The 18,676-nt window shown below is 58.1% G+C and overlaps 1 protein-coding gene across 4 annotated transcripts in view; it reads right to left on the bottom strand.

Annotated features, from left to right (window-relative positions):
* Positions 1–788: 788 nt before the first annotated feature.
* The window catches only part of BCAR1 (BCAR1, Cas family scaffold protein), a 35,494-nt gene continuing 17,606 nt past the window's right edge, over positions 789–18,676 (bottom strand). For 3 of the 4 annotated variants that reach the window (XM_006908815.3, XM_015586910.2, XM_025044626.1), the window contains exons 2-7: positions 13,236–13,847; positions 7,422–7,583; positions 7,131–7,247; positions 5,148–6,245; positions 4,273–4,362; positions 789–1,793 (exon numbers count right to left, since the gene is read on the bottom strand). In XM_006908815.3, coding sequence (XP_006908877.1) covers positions 1,281–1,793; positions 4,273–4,362; positions 5,148–6,245; positions 7,131–7,247; positions 7,422–7,583; positions 13,236–13,847 — 2,592 coding nt within the window. In that variant the 3' untranslated portion in view covers positions 789–1,280. The remainder of the gene's footprint in view (positions 1,794–4,272; positions 4,363–5,147; positions 6,246–7,130; positions 7,248–7,421; positions 7,584–13,235; positions 13,848–18,676) is intronic. The other variant, XM_015586911.2, reaches the window with a different exon arrangement.

Here is an 18,676-nt window from a genome sequence, read left to right as displayed (position 1 = left end):
GGTCTTCACTGGGCCAATCAGCACGGTCCCAGGGAGGCCCCCTCCTCAGTCCCCCTTCTCCAGGGGGCACAGGAAGATGAAATAGGACCTTGGCCCCCAAATCCCCACATGGTTGCAGGGTCCTCAGGGCCCCATGTCGGGAGCAGCGTCCAGGGGATAAGCCTGCTTTGGCTCAGGAACTGTGACCCCAGGAACCCTCCTGGGAGCAGCTTCTGGGCTGCCGCACCCAGGCCACACTGGAGACACTGGAGAGGACCGGCCAGGCTCAGGAGCACGAGGCAGCAGCCTCCCCCTGCTGCCCTTTCCTGGCTGCTCCTGTTCAGTTAAAGGACCAGCCAGGTGAGCTGCGGCCTGGGCAGCGGAACTTAGGACACTGAAGGAAATAAGCCAGAAGCCCGAGATGAGACTAGGTGGGGCTCTCAGCACCCCAAACCAGACCTGGACGTAACTGCCAGCCCAGACTTCATGGCGAGCTGGACGCACCCCCAGCTTCCTGCAGGCAGTAGCCGACTCTGCCCCACCTTGTCGGCGAGAACCCTCCAGCCTGCTTGCGCTGTCTCCGGCCTCAGGGCCTGGTCGGGCTCGTCTCCCTGGCCCAGCCGTTTCCCACAGCCTTGGTTTCTTCTGCTGGGACCTACTGTTTCTTCACCCTCCCAAGAGGCCACCCGCAGCTTCACCATGGAACCCCTCAACCCACCCCCAATCCCCTCCCACCCTGGACTTCCACAGGTGAGGACACACCTGCCTTTCCACCCAAGGGCCCTCTCGCGTCTCACACCTCAAAAGGCTGTTTTTATTTTTAAAGTTTTATTTAAATGTAGACTATTAGTCAATGATTGGAAAATCAATAATGAAAAATAGTTTTTTAGGGTATTCTCCTAGTGCTGAGAAGGAACACGCACAGCTGCACTGGCCCTGGGGGCAGCACCCTTAGGGAGCTGGGGTCATCTCCAGGGGTCACCCAAGGCCATATGGGTCACGGGGCCTTCACGGCTCTGGCCTGGCCCGCTGACCCTCCCTAGGCCCGCCGCGCACTCAGGTGAGACCACCAGCCTCTCCTTGGCCTAGGCTCGCAGGGCTCGGCTTAGACTCTTCTGAGGAGGCATCGTCCCACATCCTGCCCCGTCATAAATATGTACAGATCCCTGGACAGTCTGGGGCACCAGGCCTGGGTGGAGCTGGGGCTGCCTGTCCCCATGCCTGTGGCACTACGACTCTCGGGGTGAGTGCGCAGGGCAGTTTGGACCTCCCCTGACATCCATCCCTCTGGTCACTGGTTCTCAGGCAGCTGCCAACTGGCCCAGGACCCGGCGGAATTGCTGGGTGCTGTGGCCCAGCTCCCTGACCCTGTCCACCATGTCCTGGGCGGCGGTGGGCGATGGGTACTGCAAGGCAGCAGCCTTGGTGGTGGCCACGATGCCACGCAGGAGGTCGCACAGAAGATTGCTGTAGTGAGTCACCTGGCTGCGCACGTCAGCGGCCTTGGCCTGTCGCGACAGTGTGTCCCCAATGAACACCAGCTTGTGGGCGCTGAGGATGACGAACTTGCTGTGTGCCACGAAGATCTTGGGTGGTTGGTTGGTGGCCACGGCGGTAAAGAAGGCGTCCACCGCGTTGGTCAGCGTGGTCAGGTTTGCCTCACACTGCTCCAGGTAGAAGAGCAGCAGCTGCCGATCCGACGGCCCCAGGCCGCCTGTCCGCCCTGGGGCCAGGGCCTGGGCCGTGGTCCAGTTGGTCAAGTCGTGGTCTATGGGTCGTGACACCTCCTGCTCCAGCCGCTCAAACTGCTTCAGCTGGGGAGACGGAAGGCACAGTGAAAACCAGAGCCACAGAGCAAGAAGGGGTAAAAAGGAAATCCTCCTAAAATAAGACAGCGGCCGTGGGGAACAGAGCCCCAGTCCTGCTGGCGGAGCAGGTGTCCTTCCCAAGTAACTTCTTTACCAATCTCATTAGTGAGTCTGTTTATAGAACATGTTTGAAATGATAAAACGACAGAAATGGAGAACAAGCGAGCGGCCGCAGGGGGGAGGGGCCTCCACCTCCCGGCCTGAGCGCTGTTCTCTAGTTACTCAAGATGCATCGGGGGAAACTGGGTGAAGGGTACACAGGACTGCTCTGTGCTCTTTGCAACTTCCCGTGAATCTATAAATATTTACAACTGAAAAGTTAAAAAAAAAACAAAACATTTTCATCTTTCCACAATGTAAAAAGATTCAAGTATAACCAAACAGAGAAAAAGGTAGCCATCACTTGAGATCCCATGCACCCAGAAATAATCTGTTAAAATTCGGGTACACAGTCTTTTAGAACTACAAACTAAAGTACTGGCAGATGAAATATGAAATCTTTGAAATGATTTGCGGGGGACGAGGGGCCAGCTGAAACGGGACTATTGTGCTGAGAATGACTAGGGCTAAGTTAACGGTACCTGGGGGACAATTTTCTCCAATTTTATAAATGTATTAAATTTTTCATAATAAAAATTTTAAACAAAAGAAAAAAGGTCATGGTATTTGTAAAAGTTCAGAAAACAAAAGTTCACACAAAAAACTGGTGAATATTCAAGACATTTCTTTCAGACACGAATTTCCTTTTTAATTAGAAAACTGGAACTACTACTTGGTTTTATTGCCTACTTTCAGCGCCCGACGTCAGGTCCCTCACTCCACGCCAGTGAGCGTGCCCAGCAGCATGCGGGGAGCGGACGCTGGCAGCAGCCCTCGCCTGGGAGCCACCGGTATGGCCAGGAGTCCTCATCAGAGCTGGCTCTGACCAGAGGATCGAGTGGCTATGACTGGCTGTGCACAGACTCAGGGACAGACAAGTTCTGTTCTACCCAGAAGGTCAAAACCAACTGGCAAAACCAACATGAAACTTAACATTTAAAACCCTCTGACCGGCCCCTTCCGCCCTTAGGCAGCTCTGTTGAAACTCACCAGTCGGTTCTCTTGTCTAATGAGAGAATACACTCATTTTTGTTTTGAATTCTTGTCTTTTTCATTCTTTGACAATTTGAAATAGCTACATAATATTCTAATGTACAAATGTGCATATTTTATTCAACCGATGCTCCACTATTAGATGTTGTTGGGGGGGGGTGGTCTAGAATTTTCTCATATGGAAATAGAGCAATAAACATCCTTGTCAATACATTTTATGTATCTGTATTTTACTTGTACTTTGTATGTCCCTGGCTTAGGAACTCTAGATCTTTAGAGTTTTTCATACATATTCCTACCTTTTTTCCTTAGCTTCTAGTAATTTCTCTAAGTGATCAATCAGATACGTGATGAAATTTATATTCAGCATAACACTGTTTACAAAAGAAACCCTGGGAACGAGCTAAATGTCCACCGACAGGGGACTGATTAAACGAATGCTGGAAAAATCCAGAGGAAGGAAACAAGGGGAACGTACGTGCCGCTTCCTGAATCAGTGGGGCGTCCACATGTTATATAATTGTTAACATTTATTCCTTCACTGCGTGTCTTCTATGTGCCAAGAACCTCCTAAGTTTCGTACTTTTCTTTACTCATTTAATTCTCACACCAACTCGGGGATGGATATAATTATGACCCCTGCTTTACAGCTGGGGAAACGGGCTTTGAAAAATGCATGCCTTGTCTCAGGCCTCAGGGCAGAGCCAGCAGGCTATGTCACCCTTCCCTATGCCCAGGGGAAGGTGGGGTGAGGGAAATCTGACGGGTGATATTTCCAGGTTTAGTTTGTGCTAGTCTACATTTTAATTTTTATTATCTTCATAATCAAAACAAAATGCCCTTAGTTTTTATTTTTTACTACCCTTTCAAATGATCCAAAATATGAAGGAAACTATGCCTGCAGATAAACACAGCAATATCACGTATAACAAGGAAGACTGGGTATAACATAAATGTTCAACAATAACATGTTTTGTGGCCTTTAAAAATAACTTATGAGGAATGTTTAATGCCATGGAAAAATGTGTGTGATAAAAGTAGCCATAACTGTTCACAAAGTATCATTCCAAATGCCTCTGTGTGTTCGTGGCTTCATCTCCCTGCTTTTTCACACCTTTTTGTATGTGAGCTCTAAAAGTCTACCATGATTGCTCTTATAATAACTTAACATCAACCCAACAAACACACGGAGACCGTCATGCGGTGGACTGGGGACTGGCTGAGCAGGGAGGGCCCTGGGAGGCTCAGCTCTGGAGACAGGCCCCGAGGGATGGCTTCTCTAACAGACGAGAGGCCTGGGCTGGGAGAAGCTGGTGACCCTTAGCGTCCTCACCTGCTGCAGCTCCAGCTGGCCCTTCCCCTGCCGCATGATGTTGCCCTTTTCCAACAGCTCCTTCTGGGTCTTCTCAAACTCTTCCTTCCCCTGGAGGGGAGACAGGACTGGGCTGAGCTAGAAGCCCCACAGGCCTGGTGGGTCCCGGTGTGGGGCAAGTGGCCACCAGGTGACGCTGCACACCGTGCCCAGGCTCATAACTGCAGCCACCAGGGCCCGGGCGGCGGCAGCTTCTTGAGGCAGCGGCTCTCCTGGGCCTCCTCCGCCTCCAGCCAGCCCAGGAAGGGGTTGGGCATACTCCATGTGCCATGGCCATCCTCCCTGCCCCGGTTCCTACGTCAGGAATCACATCCACGCCCTAGGCATACAGGGCCTGCTCACCTGTCCCTGACCACTGGGCCTTGGCACTGCCAGCTCTCAGCCTGGAATGCTAAGCCTTCCGGCTGGCGCCCAGCTCTCTGCTCAGAGACACCCCCTACCCCACCTTCCCATCACCTTGTTTATTTCCCCCACGCCCAGAAGTGTCCTTGTCTTTGCTTGTCCTTCAGAATCCATTTCCCAAACAGAACAGCGCCACCTCCGCCCTGGTGACCGGAAAGGCTCAACTCCTGCAGGCTCTGGGGAGCTTTTCCCGCAGGACCCGACGACACGAATGCGCCGCCCGAAGGCCTGAGCGGGAGAGCGGCGGGCTGCCAGGGGCCAGCTGGCCTGAGAGTCAGAGTGAGAGGCGAGCACAGGGCTCGCCAAGCCCTGCGGGGGCCAAAGCTCCCTCTGGCCACACGAGCCCTCTGTTGTGGGGGTGCTGAGGGTCCCACGACAGGGGTGAAAAATCAGCTCGAGGAGGGCCGGGGAGCCGGGGCGGGGTGGGCACCCACCTGCAGGTGGACGTAGTCGTAATCTTCCATCCAGCCCCCCTCGCTGTTCTCGTACTGCCCGTCCGGCGAGTCCTGGGAGGTGAACTTGGGGGGTGAGGGCAGGGGCCGGGACTGGATGCTGCTGGCCTTGTCAGTGGGGTTGGGGTGCAGGGGGCCGCCCCCCTCGGGCCCTGAGACAGGGGCCTTGGTCCGTCTGAAGAGCAGCGAGGCATTGCCATGCAAGAAGGAAGCCAGCTGCTTGGCGTCCTCGGGCACAGCCCGTGAGCAGGCCACCAAGCGGTCTAGGTCTTCAGGAGTGGCCCCGGGGCCACCCCGGGCACTGTCGAAGGTCTGACCGTGGGCCACCAACGTCTGGTACACGTCCTCCATCTTCTGCAGTTGCCGGCTAAGCTTGGCATGCAGCGTGCGGTCAGAAGTGTGGGCAGCATTGCCCACAGCGCTGCGGGCAAACTCCAGCAGCTCGTGGACGGCCCCCTGGACAGCAGTCACAGCAGCCCGCAGGTCCTGCACTGGGGCCTCCTGAGGCTCGGCAGTGCTGCGCCAGCCCCCGCACCCACCAGCACTGCCCGCCACGTCCAAGAGGTGGGCTACGGTGGCACTCACACCCTGCTGCAGCCGGCCCAGAGCCTCCACAGCCACCTCCAGCTCCAGGGGCTCGCGGCCTGCGACCGCCGTCTCCAGGGAGGAGGCGGACTGGCTGCTGCGTGTGCTGCCCGTGCTGGAGGCTGACAGGCGCTTGCCATCGGCCGGGGCCTCTCGCTCGGCTGGCGGGGGCACCGCGTACACACCGTCATCGGCCACACTGCTGTCAGCTGCCTCAGGAGGAAGAAGCCGCTCACGGGGCACGTCGTAGAGGGTGCCGGGGCCAGGCCGTCGCAAGCCAGGGGGCACATCGTAGAGGTCGGGAGCGGGCGGCGGCACGTCGTACACATCCTCAGTGGGTGGCGAGTCCGGGGGCGGTGTGGCAAGGACCAGCGGGTGGCGGGCTGGGTCAAAGGGCTTGGGCTTGGCGAAGGCAGGGGGCACATCGTAGGTCTCCTCACGCAGCAGTGGGCCGTCGGGCATGTCCTTGCTCACTGATGGAGGAACATCATACACCTGGAGGGGCAAAGAGCAGTCAAGGCTGCCTGTCCATCTGCCCACCTGGGAACCTGGGGGCAGGACTCAGTCACATACAGACACAGCCCAGGGGCACACGTCTGTCACAGTTCTCACCCACAGAGGTTCTGATTATGAGTTCAACTCTGGAGCCAGACCTGAGTTCAAAACCCTAGCTCCACTGATTACTATCTGTGTGACCTAAGGCAGGTGACTCAACCCCTCTGTGCCTGTCTGTTCCCCCTGGAAGATGGGAGAACTCCTTCACAGGTTCGTGAGGGTCACATGAGGTGAGTCACTTCGTAACCTCAAACACTGGGTGAGAGATAACTGTCACACCACCGCCACCACCGTCGCCACCGTCACCACCACTGCCGTCGCCACCGTCACCACCACTGTCACCGCTGCCACCACCGCCGTCACCACCGTCGCCGTCACCACCGCCATCACCACCACTGTCACTACCGTCAACAAGACCATCACCACCACCGCCCCTCGTGTATTCTCTACTCTGTGGTAGGTACTTGGCCGAGCTGTCTGTGTGTTACACTCAGAGTGACATATTACTGGTCATCCCCCTTTTGCTCTCAGAAGTGTCTGGGTTTGGAAGATAAATTCTGGGTCACTCTGCTGATATCCTGTGTGTTCCTCTCAAGAACCCATGAAGAAGGCCCTTGGAAGGGCCCTTTTACAGGTCAGGAAGCTGAGGCTCTGAGGAAAGTCCACCGCAGAGCGAGTGAGAGGTAGAACCGGGAGCGAGTCAGGTCCCTCGATGCCCCCGGCCCTGGAGACATGGGTCCTCGCTCAGCACACACTCAGTCACAGCCAGAACCGCACACAGTCAGGCCTCAGCCAGCGAGGCCCCAGCATCCCCCGACTGCTCACCGCATGATGGCTGGATGGTGGCAGGCCCTTCTCCACACTGGGGGGCACGTCATAGACATCCAGCGATGGGTCCCGGCCATTGGGACCCTTGACAGCCATGGGGGGAGTGTCATATACCTGGGGACAGAAAAGGTGCAGTGACACAGGTGCCAGGGCCACCTGAGGGGATGAAAAGAGCAGACACCCCACAGCCCCAACCCCAGGACCATCCTGCCCTGGCGAGGGCCAAGAAGGCTCAGCTCCCTGAGCAGGGCCAGTCCAAGCCACCCCCACCCCAGTCCCGACACTCACCTCCTGGCTGTACTGGCTGGGAAGCAGCCCCCGAACAGGCGGCACGTCGTAGATGTCCTGGGGCCCGGGGCCCAACAGGTGGCGTGGGATGTCGTACTCATCCTGCTCTGGCTGGGAGGCCTCGAACACATAGCCCTGCCCCATGCGGGTGGGCCCCACCACCTAGGGGCAGACAGCTGTCACCACTGGTCCTGAAAACGAGCCTTCAGGTCCTCAGGGAGCCTCCACGACCCTGTGAAGTGGCCGAGACCCACAAAGGCTGGTGCCCCCCAAGGGTGGGCTCAGAGGCCACTCGGAGTCAGGGGTATTCTCGTCCCTTTGCGTTCTCTGCCCTTTCTTCAATGAAATGCAATGCCTGGGGGATGCCACGAGCATGTGGCTCTGGCCAGGAAACAGAAGTGGTCCCTACAGCTGGATGACTTGGAAGATTCCAGAAGAGGGCTCATATGGGCTGACAGAGAAAGGGCCACCGTTGAGTGGGGTACCCCTGCCTGGGGTCCCCTCCCAGCTGTACCCTCCCCAGAAAGGTCTGCCAGTGAGGGGCTGTCTTGACTGCAGGAGCCAGCAGCCACCTTCCCGCTCCAGGACAAAGGGAGCCGGTTCCTAACACCGTGCCCTCCTCAGGCCGTGCCCTCCTCAGGCCCAGAGGAGGCAGGAGATCCCGACGGCCAAGGCCTGAGGCCTCCGGGGAAGTGGTGGCCTGGCAGGGCAGCAAGTGGCACTCCTGCCTCTCTTGTTCCCAGCGTATCTTGGAGAGACTCCTGAGGACAAGCCGATGAGGACGCCCAGACCTCAGGGCCAGTTCTCAGGCAGAAGGCGGGACGAGTGTGAGGGAGTAGCCAAGACTAGAACCAAGACCCCCTCTCCCCACATCCACAGGGCCCTGAGACCACCACTCACCCGAACAGATAACATCAGCCCAGAGAGGCAGCCAGCCCTTTCGCCCCTCCCGGGTGCACCCTGCCCCTGGCCCAGGGTCCAGAGCTGCGCCGCTGCCCACAGCCCCTCACGTCAGCACCAGACCTGGCGGGCAGTGCTGGGCAGGCAGCCTTCTCCCCTGCAGGCACCCGGCCGGTGGGAAGGGCCGGTGGGAGGGGTCAGCCCTGTGGGCGGGGCCGGCAGGATCTAAGCCAGCTCAGGGCAGGCCTCCCCCGCAAGGCTCCCTGCTCTGCTCTTCTCCGACAGAAAGGCCTTTTGTTCCCTAATCAAAGGGGACGTCTGGGACAGGGTTGACTCAGGCCCTCCCCACGCACATCTCCGGGGGCAGCAGGGCTGGGCAGGGCCTGCCCTTGGGCTCGGTGCCGCCAGGACCCTGTGCCCCTGCTTGCACCCAGCCCCCATGACAGGCAGCCAGCTCTGTACACCCTGCGCCCTGGATAGTGCAGGCAGCATGTGCGCACACTGGGCACCAGCAGCAGCAGAGTGCCCCCCACCAGAAGCACGGGCACCAGAACTTTTCTGATTAGCCTAGGGCTTGGCAGAGCCTCCTGCTCCTGGGCCTCGCAGCAAAGCCAGGCAGCGAGCGGCAAGGGCTCGTGGGCAGCAGGCTCTCGCTCTCCACCAGATGCCGGGCACGCCCCCACGGGGTATTCCCCGCCCACAGCACCCCACCCCCAGGACGTCTGGGAGTAGAGCTGGCGGCCCTCCCCAGACTCATCTCCCTCCTCAAGCCCCAGACTTGAGTCTCCTCCAGAGCTATTTTTAGACACTGGAACCTGCCAAGAGCAAGGCTCCCAGGCAGGCAGGCGGGAGCTGGCGGGACGTGGCAGGTTGGCGGGGCCTCGAGGTGAGGCCTGAGGCAGCTCCAGGCCCTGTCAACCTCTGAAAGGCAGGTGGGGACCTAGCTCCATGAAGAGAGGCGTGCACCTGAGCCCCGCTCAGCCTCCCACAGATGAGTGAGAGCGGGAAGAACAGCTCTGGGGGCCCGACCCCAGGCCCTGGGCTCTGGGCAGTTTGCCACTCCTGCGGCTGAATCAGTGACAGTAAGCAGCCATATTGGCCAGCAACTGTTTTTCTGATAGAAAAAAATAGTAAGGCAGCCGCCAGGGGAAAAAGCTTGTTAGGGAAACCAACTCTCCAGAGAGCTGCTGGCCACTAATCGCAGGCCAGGCTGCCTTGCTCTGCACCTGGGGCTCTGTTAGCAGGACCTGGAGGCCCCCAGGGTGGGAGACCCAGCCAGGGTCTGGGAGGAGACACACATGCTCTTTCACACACACATCTCAACAGCAGATGAGAGAACACACATACCTAGTGTTAGACGCACACCCAAAGACAGACCCGGGCAGGGCAGGGGCCCATCGGGGCGTCTGTAGAGCAGGAGTGAGACATGAAGCTAAGGGCTACCAAGACCCACTGTGAAGGGACAGGCCATCTGCCCCATTCTGCCCAGGTGCCCGACCACCTCCAGGCAGCTCAGCTGCCAAAGGCCAACTGGCCCTGGCACACCCCACCCCATTCCCATCTGGGAGCTCGGTTTCCTCCTCTGGGAAATGGAGCACTACTGGAATGCTGTGGGATGGAACAGGTGACCAACTAACCTCTCATCAGGAGGGGACACACCTGACACGGGTGCTCCTGCCCCCCACCCCATGACCCGACACTGTGGGCCTGGGGAGCGGATGGAGCTCCCAGAAGAAACAGCACTGAGCTCAGCTGTGTCCCGCCTGCTCCTGACCCAGCACCACAGCTGTCCCGTTAGGCGCAGCTGCTGCGCCTGACCCAGAGGCACTCCCCCAAGAGTGACCTCATAGAAACACCCCCCACTCTGGGGGCCCTGCTTCTCTCCTTTTCTTCCTAAAGCTATGTCCCAGCCTAAAGGGTGCTAACGCCCAGTGAGGCCCTGACCTCTCACACCAGGCATTGGACCCCTTCTGACCACCGGCCTCCTCACTCATCCTTCGGTGTCCTAAGTGTCAGGACCCCACCCCCCAACCAAGGTCCTGGCAGGGTTCCTCTTCAGCCCAGCTGACCTCAACCCCTGGAACCAGGAGTTCTGAGGGGGAAGACGAGGCTTATGAAAGCACAACCTTGAAATGTGGGCACAGATGTGCACACACTAAGATGTTTATTGCCCCGCTGTTTGTCACAGAGACGTACGTATGCCATCAGGAACCGCCAAGAGCCTACCCCAACAGGAAGGGACAACAGAGCAAAATCCAGGGCAGTCATCACAGTCATGTTTAGGGACCCAACTAAACACTTTTGCAATCTGATATTGAATTTACAACCTCAAAATGCAAAACTATGTGTACAAATCTGTGAAAGACTAACAGAGAATATGCTAGACAAAATATGCCAAAATTTCCCAGTTATTACCTCTTGATTGGGGCATCTCATGTCTAGGCTTTTTCATACATTATGCATTTTCTCTGACAAATAAGCATCATTTTCATGATTATGAAATAAAAGCAGATGCAACGGAGGCCCAGGCCAGGAGCCACAAGGCTTCTCAGGCGAGGGCACCTGGGCCCCAGCCAGGTGAGCCCAGAGGCGGTCTGAGAGCAAGCCCCTCGAGGGGGAGGCAAACAGAACCAACAACCAAAACGTGGGCTTGCATCCACAACCTGGCATGAGGGTCTCCCTGATGCTTCCTGGCCCACAGGGCTTCCACTGCCTGCCTGGCCTCACAGATGCACCAGGTAGACTTGTCCGCAAAGATTCGTGAAGGAAGCGGGTAAGGGAAAGGGTGTGCCTCCCTGGGGTGAGCAGAACATGGAGTGTGTGTGTGTATGTATGTGGGGGGATGGACCATGGCCTGTCCCAAAGCTTGCTGGCTAGGCACTGCTCCCTGCCACCACCCACAGGACAGGTGCTCCCCTGGCAGGGCTCTGCTGCTCTGACTAAAGCTCTCTTGGGAGCAGCCTTAGTCTGGGCGATCCCAGCCCAGCATGGCACAGTTCTGCCACTGGCCCATCTCTGGCCAGGTAGTTGAAGGAGCAGATAGGGCAGGAAGTGGGAGCTACTGATTCAGGGTTCCCTGGTGGCCAGAGTCCATGGAGCCCCACCTTCAGCCAGCCAATGACCTCTAGCCAGGTCTCCTGGCTGCCAAGCTCTGCCCTGTGGGCAGGAGCAGAGCGACATTGCCTGCTCACCTGCTGCCCAGCTGGCATGGGCAAGTCTCCCACCTCACCCCTGGGCTGGCTCCGAGGACAGAGGCTCAGTGCTGTGGAGTGAGGACCTACTTGGCCACTGTCTCTGGACACAGGTGGCCCTGGCTTACACATGGAACCTGGGAAGCTGATCCCAGCAGAGCCCAGCTGCTATGCCTGCCACCCCGCCTCGCCCACCAGGGCCTGGGCTGGCAGCGAGGGCCTCCCTGCTGCTGTGGGCGGGCTCTCTCAGGGTCTTCCTGGGTGAGCTGTAATGGCCGAACAGACATGGAGGAGACAGGGAGGAAGAGCTGGGTATGGCTGCTCTGTCTTCCAAGTCTGGGATTTCTGCTTCTGGACCTCAGGAAACTCCGCTCCCCAACTCTCGAAGGGACTTATGCCCCGGAAGACACAAGCCAAGGTGAAGAAATGTTGCTCCTGACTCAGCTCAAAGCAGCCAGTGGGGCCTGGCCTCCCTCTGACTTGCCTCCCTCCTACAGGAAGACGGCCTGGGGACAGTGGCGGGCACCAGTACAGGGCAGGCCCATGTGGAGCCGAGTGCGGGGCGCAGAGCTTTGACCCCTGGCCCAACATCTGACTGGTAACAGCTCACGACACACTTGAACCAGAGTCTCTCTCAGGGCGACCCTATACTGGCAATCCTAAGGGCAGTGTCCCCCCCACAGGTGCAGGAATCACAAAAAGGTCACCCTTCAGGTACCCACAGGCCCACTAAAATGCCCCGGAAGAGAAGGGTCAGGTGTCTGCAGAGCCAGGGATGGCCAGAAGATATGCTCCACCCCCACTCCAGGGGCTGGCGCATCCCCGCCAAGGACTCATGGGCACCCCCAGGTACAAGGCGCTGGCCTCTCCCCTTCGTCCCTTCCTCTTTTCCTGCTGGCCGAATGCAGACATGCCGGCTGGAGCGCACGGGGCAACTGTCCTGGCCCAGAAGACCCACGCCGTGGACGTCAGAGCCGTAAGAGGCAGGGAGCTGTGGCCCGTGATGGGGCAGAGGGGCCGGGGCAGCCCTGTACTGCTCACCTCAAAACCGAGAAATGTAAGAAAAACCATCTCTCTTTCAATCCATTCTTTGGGGTTTTCAGCCACTCTCTGCTACCTGCGGCACTGCACGTCATACCTGATTTCTCCTCCAAGCGCCGTCCGGCGCTCCCGGCCTGCTCGCCCTGCCCCAGTCTGGGCCCCTGGATGCGCCCCACGCCCTCCACTCTGTGGGCATGATGACCTTACCAGGACATGGGTTAGGCAGGTCATTCCTACTCAAAACGCTCCACCTTCAGGAAGGCATCTGGGTCTTTGGTGGCACCAGACCCCTGGGGGCCTGTCCCCAGCCTGCTGCTCTGGCCTCAAAACCCAAGCCCGGCCTGCCATCTTGGACACAGACTCTCCACACACCCAGGCCTTCGACAGGCTGTCCTCTGCTAGCGACACCCTCCCACTGGGGCATCTGCTGCAGGCGACCTCATGGTCCAAGGCTGGCTCAGACATCTCTCCGGGCTGGCCCATCCTGTCACACCCATCTTCAGCAGCAGGATGAACACACTGCCCAAACACCCGTCTCCCGCCCTAGCCCAGACTGAACACACAGCCGCTGCTGGAGCCCCGGAGAACCCAAGGGTGCTTAGCTGGGCCCTGCAGTGCTCGGACACTGGGGCCTGGGCAAAACCCACCAGGGGGCTGCCCCGCCATGCCAGGGTGGCCTTACCTTTGCCGGCGGCTTCGTCCCCTCCCAGCTGCGTGCGTCCATGGATGGGGGCACCTGGTAGATGTCGTGCCCTATCCCAGCAGAAGGTGGCACCTGGTAAATGTCCTGGGCTGGGCTGCCAGGCCCTGGGGGCACCTGGTAAAGGTCTGGGGCTGGGCTGGGAAATGGGTGATGGGGCATCTGCTTCAAGAATGTGGACGTCTGCTTGGCTGGGGGAGACTGGAACTGTGGGCTGGGCCCAGGGGCTTGGTAGAGGCCCTGTTGAGTCTTGCTGGGGGTGGGCACCAGGTAGACGCTGTCAGGCTGGGGTGGGTATGAGGTGGGCAGCATGGACGTGTACTGGGTGGCCGGGTTGTGGAGACCAGGCTGAGGCGGGGCAGAGGGGGCGGGAGGGCCGGGGCCGGGCCCTGCTGGCTTCTTGTCGTGCATGCCCACCAGGATCTTGAGGCGGTTCCCAGGCACGATGCCTTGGCGCCCGTGCAGCGAGCAGAGCCACCAGCCGTCCAGGCCCTGTGTGTCCCGCTCCAGCACCGTCATGATATCACCCTTGCGGAAGGAGAGCTCATCCGGGGACTCAGCCACGTTGTCATAGAGGGCTTTGGCCAGCACGTTCTGGGGAGAGAGGACACAGGTGGGCGTGAGGGCCACAGGGTATGCGTGGAGAGGCTCAGCAGCCCGCCCAACTCCCACCCTGCTCCAGGACGTGGGAGGCATCTGGCCTTGGCACTGATAAATGGACAAAGTAGGGTTTGGCATGATCCCAACGCCTCTATCCCCCGGCCCCTGGCAGAAAGGCCCAGCTAATCCTGGTGCTTCCGATGGGCCTGGATAGTGCCTCAGAATCCTCTCTACGGAATCCACTGCCTATGCTCCAGAGATGGCACTCAAGATGCTCTTAAAATCCACTCCCAGAGTTCACACTGCAACCTGGACCAACACAGGGGAGAGCAGAGATAATGACAGGAATGGCCACCACAGCCTGGAAAGAAAACAGGATGCACAGCACACCCTCCCTGCTCCAACTCAACAGTCTTGCTGCCCTGCCAGGGCAATGAGCCAAGAGGGAAAAAAATGAAAGACAGAGTAGGGAGGGGACACAGGGACAAAATGCTCATCATCTGCAGACCATATGATCATCAAATATACCATTGCACTGGAAGAATCAATAACCGATGAGAAAGAAATGCCTCGGAACAGACGTCACAACATAATGTCAAAAGCTACAGGTTCTCTTCCAGGAACTAATCAAGTGAAGACTGCAGGGGCCCTCAGAGGAGGAAACATTTACAACCTGTCCAAGGGCTCAAGGAAAAGCCTGACTAAAGGGGGAAATGTACGGAGTTCACGGTGGGGTGCCCAAGGGCTGTAAAAAGCCAATTAGCCCACGCTTCCTTAATAAATTACGATTACAATCAAAGCGCCAGCAGAAATTGTTTTTTCGTTGAAGAATCTGGCCAAAGAAAAAGAATCCTTCTAGAATTAAATGGAGCAACAAAGGTCCAGGAATAGGCAGGTTAATTCTGAAAATAAAATGCCAAGGGGTGCTTTCCTTCCCAGCTTTGAGGACATGCTGCGACTCCAAGTCAGTGAGGGGCACAGGGCCCAGCGTGCTGGGAGGGGGCTGAGAGAGGCCCCCGCTCTACGGGGAGCTGGTGGATGCCACAGGCGGTGCCCACAGCAACGGGGAAGGATATGACTCTGCCACAGAGAGTATGAAGAAAACTCACTCACTGCAGGAAGAAAAATCCATTTGGACACTTGCCTCACATTATAAACAAAGAATATTCGAGGTCTACGAGACACAAGTCTAGAAATAATAAAAGAAAAAACCGGGAGAATTGATTTGTGACTTTGAGATAGGAAAAAATTATACAACAAAACCTCAAAAACAAAGGTCCTAAGGACACAACATAAAGTGACAACACAAGGCTGACAGGGTGACTGGTCACCAAGTGATGAGAGAGTGATTACTCTAGAATCTGGGGGCGCGCCTACAAATCTGCAAGACGAGAAAACCAACCAAATGTGAAGAGGGATTTCTCCAAAGGGGAAAAACGAATGGCCACGACTATCACAAAGACACAGGGGCTCTGACCAGCAAATCCGGACACAGCTGAGATTCTGCTCTATGCACCGGCAGGTGTCCAGGCACTTGGGGAGGCAAGTCCACCACGCCCTCCCGAGGGGAGATCTACATCCCAGAACACTTTGCGTAAATGTTGTTATAAACAGCTATAAAACAACTCTGTGTAGTTTTCACAGACACTTATTCGGGGACAGATTATGCTACTGCGGGTGCTTCTGGAAGAGTCATGGAACGAGACAGACATCAGGAACAGGTGGGGAAAATAAAGTCCAACAAGGAAGGACAGCACCCCCCGCCCAGTTCTTTGCTGCTGTGACTCTCCTGTTAATCCTCACAGCCACCCAGAAGTGGGCACTGCTCTGGGGCTCCATCAGGCAGCAAATCTTCCCAGAGCAGGGACACGCGTTCCATGTGGCCCAGGCACACAGAGGCCCTGCAGTCAAGCAGCCTGCGCAGGCCCTGGTGAAGGCCTTGGCGAGGCTCTGGGGTCAGAGGCAGGAGGACCACAGCTCTGGTGACACAGCGCTAGCAGGCCCAGAACCTCACTGAGGGTGGAGAACTCAGGGTGGGGAGACCTCACATTTTCAGCCCCCCTGCTGTTGCTGCTCCCCTTCCATAGGTGCCAGGCTCAGGCTGGGCCTAGATATAGCACAGAGGGTCCCCCGCCCCAGTTGGAGGGCCAAGGTCAGTACCAAGGAGCGAATGAGGCACCTTGGGGAGAGAAGGCCAGGGTTACCTTGGCCTCCTAGGGCAGCAGAAAGCTTGGCCGGGTGCAGCAGAGACCCAGGCCTCACGCGTGGGGGAGGCTGGGGCTGTGGAGAGGACACAGCCAGGCCAGCTGGGCTCCAGCCCTCCAGCCAGGCCTCAGCTCTGCTTGCCCTCTTCTGAGTCTCCTGGGGTCTGAGGATGCAGAGCCTGGTCTCGACTCCTGACTTGGAAAAGGGACCTGAGTTCTGGCAACCCGCTGCTGTGTGGCCTTCCCCATCTGGGCCCAGTCTTGTCCCCAGGACTCCACTAGCAAGGATTAAGGCAGGGGCTAGAATTCCAGACGGAAGGAAGGGTCACGCCCCCTTGGGCAGAAACGGGAAGTGGGAGCCTGGGCCCTGGGGCAGAGGGCAGTGGGAGTGAGGCTTCACTCAGCCCAGAATGGCACCCCCTCCTCCCTCCACGCCAGCATTTGGGGTGAGCCCTTTGCACTACCTCCCCTGCCTGCCACAAGGAGGATTAGGGAAGAGGGCTGAGTGTCACCAAGGCAGCCCAAGGGGGAGGCTGGGCAAGCAGCATGTGCCCCAGGACCCAGGTATGAATGTTCAGACCCTGGGGAGCATCAGCTGGGAGCCCATTTCTCCAGAGCGGCTCAGAGCCCCCAGTCCAATTAAGGGCCAGAGGCAGGAAAGTTGGGAGCGAAGAGGGGTAAGGCCCAGGGGAGGAGCCAGCCCAGCCAGGCAGCTCAGAGCTCAGGGAGAGCAGAACCAGCCAGTTCACCCCAGCACAAAGGTGAGCACCAGGTAGAGGACCTCGGAACTGCCGGCTGCTGCCAGGCCGTCCACACCGCGATGATGACAGAGTTACGAATGCACCGAAGTATAAATTATGTCTCAAAAAAACATCACTCCGACTTAAATGTGGAGAGGGTAAGAATAACAGGGATTGGGGGATACTTTCTCTTCTTGTTTCTCAGAATTTTTCGATTTGTATTTAATGAGCATTTCTCAGCTTTAGGGTTAAGAAAATACACATCCTGAAAAAGAAAACAGTGGACTACCTCCCAGGCTCCAAGGCAGGCTGGGGCAGAGGATGCAGAAGCAGGTCGAGGTCAGAGCCCCAGGCGGAGCGGGCAGGGGCAGGGGCTGTCCTGCAGCCCACTGGGGCTCACTGCCCCATCCCCAGGCTGCCTAGGAGAAAAGCGACTTTCCCAAATATGGTCAGCAGCCAGCCTCAGGGAATCACATCCATCAGGGGGCGGGACACCCGGTCCCCCTCCCCCAGTGACCCCAGAACACAGAGCCACCCTACCGGGTCCCCCCAGCCCCTGCCCTGGTGACCACAGGAAGTGCCAGCAGAGTGAGTCACAGGAAAATTCCCCTCTGGCCCAGTCAAAAGGGGCGGGATACAGACGGAGGGGACTGCCCCTAGGAGGCCCCTTACCTCTTAGGAGGAGGGCAGCCTAGAGTAGGCTGGCAGATGGGCCTCAGCCAGGTCCCACAAGCAGGGCTGGGCATTCAGGGAGGCTGGAAGGCTCTGCCAAGGGCAAGGTCCAGTGGGGGAGGGGAAGGGAAGGCAGGGAGAGTCCACCCGGGGCCCAGGGAGCTACTGGGGCCTCCTGTGTGCAGGGTAGGCAGCCCCACCTTTTGGAATGAGCTCACTGAGCAATCAAGGCCAACTGTGGCTGCAACTGTACAGTCTGGGGCGGCTGGAGCCAGGCTGGGAAGCACCTCTCTCGGCTGGGCACGTGGCACTGAGCGCCTGGCACCAGGAGCTCCTTGCCTGTGTTGGCTGGTACCCCCACCCAGAGCCCCAGAGGCAGCCCTCTCTCCACAGCCCAGACCGAGTCCTGGGCAGTGCTGGCGCCGGAGCACTCCAGAGCACTCCAGCTGGCCCAGCATCCGCCCCTTTGGGCCTCTAAGCCTCCCCAGCTGCTCCTGAGACAAGCTCCTCCTTCCTTCTCTCCCAGTCCCTCAGCAGCAACTAAGACCAGACCAGACCTGGGCCTGCCTCTCCCTCCCACTGCCGCGTCATCTCAAGCAAGTCCCTTAGCCTCTTTGAGCACCCAGATGCCCTGTGCTAAGAGACAGTCCTGGTTTCGTAGGATTGTCCTCTTGTTTAACAAAAGATTCACCTGGCTCTGCTCTCCGCCAGGTGCTGGGCCAGGCTCTGCGAGGAGTAGGCCTAGCTCGACCACGCTGGGCTGACATTTGAGTGGGCAGAAAGACACCAAACAGCTCGCCAGGGCAGGGGACAAGGGTAGGGTGCCAAAAATGAAGTGGGACAGGGCCATTACATACAGAGTGGTCAGCGGTGGCCTCCCCAAAGAGGTGACATTTCAGATGACTCATGAAGAAGGAAAACTAGGCAACCAGGAAACAAGCCAAGGAAGAGCCATACGGGCAGAAAGAACAGCCATGAGCCGAGGCGCTGGAGCAGGGGGAGGCAGGCGGGGAGGCCGGCTGTGGCCCTGGAGCGGCAGGCAGGCCGAAGCCAGTCACGCTGCAGGATGCCTTGGGATGGTGTGTGGAGAGCTCAGTAAATGTCACCCAAATGGTGGCATCCCGCAGCAGGATAAGCCCAGCCTGAGACCGCCTACTCTGGACGCACTCCCGCACACCCAACATCTTGCCCACAGCAATAAGACCAG

This window comes from Pteropus alecto, unplaced genomic scaffold (assembly GCF_000325575.1).
Source record: "Pteropus alecto unplaced genomic scaffold, ASM32557v1 scaffold123, whole genome shotgun sequence".
NCBI classification, from domain to species: Eukaryota; Metazoa; Chordata; class Mammalia; order Chiroptera; family Pteropodidae; genus Pteropus; species Pteropus alecto.
This window is presented reverse-complemented; position numbering and strand designations above follow the sequence as displayed.